Raw genomic sequence first — 6444 nt, forward strand, 5'->3', positions numbered from 1 at the left:
TGCTTCATGTATTTTTAAAAAAACTACCACTATTAATTGTGCAGCAAGTGATATAGAGATAGCATGTCTGGAAAAGAATTAGTTTGTTTCGCATTAAAGGGTTGTGTCTAGAGACACATCTTTATGTTAAACTGGAAACTCAGGAAATCGAAGAATAGTCACTGTGTCCTGAGCAGTTTAACTATAAATGAACTACAGAACACATATTTTAATATTCCAAAGAAAGGTATTAGGAAATTCTTATCCACAAGTATGCCTTGTGAGCCAAGTCAGGAACGCAGAATGGATTCTGCCAACATTCAACTCCTCAAGCTCCATAAAGGCACACAACAGCTTAATTCCTTTTCAGAAGAGGACACCATCACCCAAGGCTGTAACATACAATAAACTACTTTCTCTGATTTACATTCCCAGCTGTCAGCTATGATTTTCTAACTAGCTGAGATTCAATGTTTACTCTACAGTACTCCACAGAGAAAGTATGCAAGAAACTCATCACATCCCATTGTGACACCAGGAATCACCCTAGAAAAATATTAATATTCTACTGCTTTCACATCAGAAGTGAAACAAAAAGCGAGGAAGTGGGCGAAAAAGGAAGATCTCAGTTTCTTTCTCCCACACACAACCATGCAGGTGAAGAGAGTAATACTCAGGCTTCCTTTAATCTGTCAATAACACAAGCTGAAGCTAATATTTTAGCACTTTGTCTAGATTTAAACCTACATTCTGTGACGCTACACTAACTGATATTTTTGTACAGTTTTGAGTTCAGAAAAATGTTCATATTTACTCACATCTTGTTTGCCAGCCGCAGGGATGTGCAGCTAAGACACGCCCGATCTCCCAAGTTACCTAGGAAAAACACCAATAATTAGCACTAGTTCTGAAATTCAGGAGGACATTCATCTACACAGTGAGTTGCACACAAGTACATGACTTACAAGACCAATCTTTACACAGGAATGGCTACTACTGAAAGCACAAAGATGCTGCTTAACAGCAACTTCCCAATGCGTTGTTTGTCAGCACATTCACACTTTGCATGTTGCCAAGACTGAATTCTGTTTTGCTTTTGACAGTAAGCATGTGAAGTACTGAAGCCCAAATACCTCACCCTATTCCAAGAGAAGTCGAAGCACACGCCTTGATCTTCTTTCTCTCAATCTGTAACCCCAATTTACAGCATAATAAAGAGAAAACAAGTGGGAAGCAATTCTGTAAGGCAGATGAGATGTTCAAGCAAACTGCCTGTGCACATCTGTGGATGTGTGAGGTACTGCTTGCTCTTGAAGACACGTTTCCAAGTCCCTCAGGCAAGTGACTATATTGCAGGAAAACTTCACTGAAAGCAAATGTAATTTTTTAATAGCTCCGTGACAACACTGGATTAGATGATCCAAATGGAGCACTTGCCAAGCATTTAGGATGGAAATAGCTTTTTGTTTGTTTCAAGCAAAACAAATAAAGCATGAGTAGGAACCTAAACATACTTCTGTAGAGACACGAAACCACAACACTTCAGTACATTGCTATCTATTTTGATTAGCACCTGGTAAAAACAGCTCTACCCAGTGATCTCTCTGCAAAGGATAAAAATTGTCTTGAAGGGTGAGGATCTGACCCAAAGCATATGAAAGGTTACCTTTCCAGAAAAAAACTTGTTCCTCAAAATGAATTTTACTTAAAACATGAACTCAGAATCAATCCTAATAATAGCTAATAAAGTGCACAAGCAGGATTGACACCTATATACGGGCATCCTCTATCCAGGTACAGAGACAAGCAGCATCCACTCTGGAAATAAACTGAGGAGAACATCAAATGATAAATCACCTAAGTCATTTCACAAGCTTCAATAAAGGGTCATACTTCAAAGTCTTCCAGCCATGAAAGAAGCATCAGCATTATAAAATGCTACCTAGTGGCTGTACACAATCTACAATCAGTGAAAATCATCCCCGAGGCCACTGGAAAGGAATTAATCATCTCCCTAAACCAACTTTAAAAAATAAATCTTGTATCAACACCTAGCTACAATAACTGAACAGGTAGTTGAGTTATACCAACTGCAAAAAGACTTCTGGACTGATTACAGGAAAATCACACAAGCAAGACTCCAAATGCCTTGACACTTTCTGGTCAATCTTCTCATAATTCATTGTATCCAAAATAAAACTGGAAGGTTGGATGGAGCAGCTATGCTGTGGTTTGTTTCTCCCATCTGGAACCTACTATTTCTAGTCAATCCTAAGAGATAGCAGGATAGAAAGGTCATTTTAGAGGTTAGTGGTACCCTTTTCCACCATTAAAACCAAGATATGGCCTATGACAGAACCTAAAGTAGAAAACTTTATCTGAGAAAACACAGCATCCAAATACAAGACACTTTAATTATTAAGGGAAAAGAGATACCACAAAATCAGGTGGGACAATCAGAAGGTATAGAAGATAACTTATCTGAGGAAAATCTCAACTATCAATCTTAGCATGGATGTCCCATGCTAAGTGGGCTCTGAAGTAATTATAGCAAAAGCTACTGCATTATCAAGTCAAAGGATTTACCAATCTCAAGTTATTTCAAACTCTACCAGGCACTCACTGCCAGTGCAAGTAGAGCCAAAGGAAAAACCCTCTTTCTGCCTTAAAAAGCAAGCCTTGAGAATCTGTGAAGGCATTCTAATACTCTCCAGTATTCAGAGAAAGAACAGCAGCTGAATTTCTAAACCCAAGAGGCATCTCACAGGATGTCCCTGACTTTAAGGAAGAGCTGACCAAAGCAGATAAGTATTCAGTGTCTAGACAGGTAAGCCACAGCAGGGTAATCTGCTTGTCTCACCTGAGTGCCAGGGAGCACACAAAGCCCATGTGCCAAAAACCAGAGTCCTATACTATGAGAGGACACTGCCTGCAATGGACAGGTGCTCCAAGAACAAACAGGGATGATCCAGAGATCAAAACTGGCTTGGAGTTTCTTAGATAAAACTCCATAGGCAGCAAGACACTTTCACTTCACTTACTTTCTTTCCAACCAGACTCATTAACTGTTAAGGAAGGGGTCAAAGAACAGAATTCCAAGGTTGCCGTAAGAAAACACGCTTACTCAAGTGCTTCTTGTTGTACAGCTAACTCAGAGTGTGAAGAGGCACACAGAAACTGTTAATTCCAACTCTGCCAGTTCTCACAAGAGCTCTTTATGTTCTGCAGTGTCTGTTATAACCAAATACCTAAGAGCAAACCAGCCCTGAAATAAAAAACATACTTCCTTAAAAAAGGAGCAAAGTCCATAATCTTTGTTTCTAGGGTAACACAGACACCTAGCAGTGTCTGAACAAGGTGAATGTTGCTTAACCACACTCAACACTGTTCACTTAAGAAACTTGCATTAGCCTTGTAAAAAAGAAAGGCAGAAGTGCCAGAAGAACTGTACGTTGACACATTTGTCATGAAAAGAGAGTAATGAGAAACTTTATTCACAAATTTAATGAAACATCAAAACCGAAGTTTTTAATGTAGAATAGCTATGTACTGTTACTATGTTTAGAGTTTTTAAAAATAAAATGCTAACATGAAGTAAGTCCCTACAGAAGTGTAAGCTTGCAGTACTTAACAGTCTGATCTTGACAGGAAGAACATTTAGGATTCTTAGGAGCACTTAGCTTTAACTTAATCTTAGACTACTTACACGTAAAGCAAAGAAGATGAGCTAAGTAAAGCAGAACACTACACAAAAAAAAGTGCACCTTACAATAATGCACTAATAATAAATTAACACCCCAAATAGAAGTACCGATTGTATCATAACCATAGTGCACCACAACACACTAATTATTTGATTCTATCACGGTATTTCAGCACAAGTTGTCTAAGATTTATAACAACCAGAAGAATCAAATTTAATCCCACATAATTTGAAGGTACATGGATGTGTTTCTTTCCCGTTATAAACTGGACAGCTGAAATACCCGGGGTTTTTTTTTGAGGTCACTGTACAAGCTCAATGTCTTTACAACAGTAGTTTAAAAAAAAAAAGACCATCAAGCAGAAGAAGCTTGATGTGATTACTGGTAACCAAGAGGATAGCCTGGTCATCACAATGGACAAGCATCCTCTTGGCTCAGGACGTTTGCCTGAACCTGGACGTGCCGCCGGCCTGTTCTCAGTGACAGCACTCCAGTGACAGGCCGGGGCTGTGTCAGTGTCAGTGACAGTGACACGGCGCTGCCTGCCGAGCTTTCCCTCATTCCTCACTAACCCCCTGCCATTCCAGCTCTGGGACGTAAAGAGCAACCACAGGCCTCGCCCACGTCTCAAGTTATCAGCTGTTTCATGCCATTAAACTGCACCACCCAGAGATCCTTAAACCGTTAAATTATCTTGGTTATTAATCAGTATCCCAAACTACGTTTCCTTTTTATTTGCCCAGGCTTTCAAAGCCACGCGGAAAACGGCGAGTTCACACATCCTTCCTGACGCGGACTAAGCAAAAAGCCTCTTGTACTTTCTTAAAGGGAAGGAGCACATAAACCAGCGACAACTCCACACCCAGGCTACGCTGCGAACAAGGCAGGCAGGACCGAGACGTAGCTCCTGCACCTTAGCAAAAAGCACGTGTTTTTTCCTTCCCCAGCCAGGCGTCATTTAAAGGATACGCCTGCCCCAGCTGCCCTTAGGGCAGAGCATCCCTTCCAACCACGCTAGCAGGGGAAGCACATGCTTAGAGGCCGCAGGACCCAGGGAGCGTGGGCCGGGCCGGGCCGGGCCGGGGCGGGAGCAGTGCCCTGCCCAGCCTCGGCTCGCCGCCGGCGGGGACTCGGCCGCGGCCCTTCCCTCCCGCAGCGGCCTCTCCGCCCACGCCGGGAACCCCCAGACGCCGCTGCCGCCTCCGCCCTCCCTTCCCGGCTCCCCTTCCCCCTTCGCCCAGGCCCGGCGGGCGGCCCCGGGGGAGCCTCACCGGGCTGTGGCCGGCGGCGCAGCGCTCGGGGCAGGCGGCAGGCGCGGCGCCCGCAGCTCTGCAGCAGCATGGACGCCATGGCGGCGCTCGGCGGGCGGGCGGGTGGCGCCGGCCCCGCTCCTGTCCCGTCCTGCCGCCCGGGCCGCGGCGATGCCCCACACAGGCTCAGCAGCGCCGAGGAGCCGCGTTCGCCCAGCACCGCCCCCGCTGCGCCGGGCACGCCGGGAGCCGTAGTCCTGGAGCGCTCGGTGAGGGCGGCGGGAGCGGGCGGCGGGGATGGCGTCACCGAGGGGCGGGCGCTGTGGTGTGTGTGTGGCCCCGCAGCCGCCCGAGGCGAGCGGGGAGTGGATCCTGGAATCTTCTGTGGGAACCAGAGGCCGGCCCGGTGACGGGGCTTCTACGCTCGAGGGTGGCTCGGTCGCAGCCCGCGGTCGGGAAGGTCACAGCCCGTGCCCGCTGCGAAGGGCGGGGCGCTGGTACCTTCACGGATCTGCCCTGAGCGGCTCACACCGCTGTGGCCATACAGAACGCCAGCCCCAAGTACAGCGGTGCAGCGCCAGATGGTGCTTTCTGCCCTGGCAGCGGGGTCGGGCTGGACGGTCTCCAGAGGTCCCTCCCAACCCTAAGAATCCTGTGATCCCGCCGTGTGCGCCGCAGTGTTCCCCCACGCCTGGGGCCAAAGCCCAGCGTGCCCCTGGCGTTTGGGGACTGCTTGGCAGCAGCAGTTCCAGTGCGCACACGTGTGTTGATTGTGGAGCCAGGAATGCGACATGAAAAAATAGCTTTCTTGTGGAGCTGGGATGTCTTTGATAGGAAATAGCACATAAATCAGGCAGTTGACAGATGTGCCTCGCTAGTGCTGGTTAACAGTTTGGCTACAGACTATCAGTTCTATTGACCAGCATTAGGATCTCTAATCAAATATTTCAATATAGTATTACGTAGTGCCACTCATTTTGCTTACTTTCAACTGTACAGGCAGACACGGCGAATCGCCAGAATCGAACTATGGAAATTATAACTTAACCTGAGAGCACTGAAATTTTAAAAGCTATGTACATGAGGTTTGGATGTTAATGCCCTCCTTGTTCTGGGGGAAAAAAAAAAAAAAAAAAAAAGGGGTAGAAGTTGCTGGAAGTGTCTGTGGACAAGATGGCTGACAGCCCTGCCAACAAGATGGCTGCCCCAAGGACAGGTCCCCAGAGGGATGAGGGTGCTCAGACCTCTCCTGCCTCACAGGCCATTTACAACACCAGGCATTTGACCACCACTACACCCACCTAAACACCAAGGAAAATAGGTGCTATTTAATCCATATTTACCCTTGTATGTCAAGGGTAGCAAGAAGCATCAGGTTTGACCAGAAGCGTGACTGAAACAGCCTCACGGTAATAAAAAGGCAAATGAGTTCTGCAGTTATCCTCCCATGCTTGAGACTTTGCAAATGAAGGAAGTTAATTAGAAACGTTGTAAAGTTCTTTTGTGTATTT

At 46.1% G+C, this 6444-nt stretch overlaps 1 protein-coding gene across 1 annotated transcript in view; it reads right to left on the reverse strand.

Annotated features, from left to right (window-relative positions):
- Positions 1-5048, reverse strand: part of LETM1 (leucine zipper and EF-hand containing transmembrane protein 1) — a 35255-nt gene extending 30207 nt beyond the window's left edge. Inside the window, exons 1-2 of the mRNA XM_027891989.1 lie at positions 4955-5048; positions 798-855 (exon numbers count right to left, since the gene is read on the reverse strand). Of these exons, the coding sequence (XP_027747790.1) occupies positions 798-855; positions 4955-5033 (137 nt within the window). The 5' untranslated portion in view covers positions 5034-5048. The remainder of the gene's footprint in view (positions 1-797; positions 856-4954) is intronic.
- Between the last annotated feature and the right edge of the window lie 1396 nt (positions 5049-6444).

Source organism: Empidonax traillii, unplaced genomic scaffold (assembly GCF_003031625.1).
Source record: "Empidonax traillii isolate 1590-97213 ecotype Southwest subspecies unplaced genomic scaffold, ASM303162v1 scaffold337:size667617, whole genome shotgun sequence".
NCBI classification, from domain to species: domain Eukaryota; kingdom Metazoa; phylum Chordata; class Aves; order Passeriformes; family Tyrannidae; genus Empidonax; species Empidonax traillii.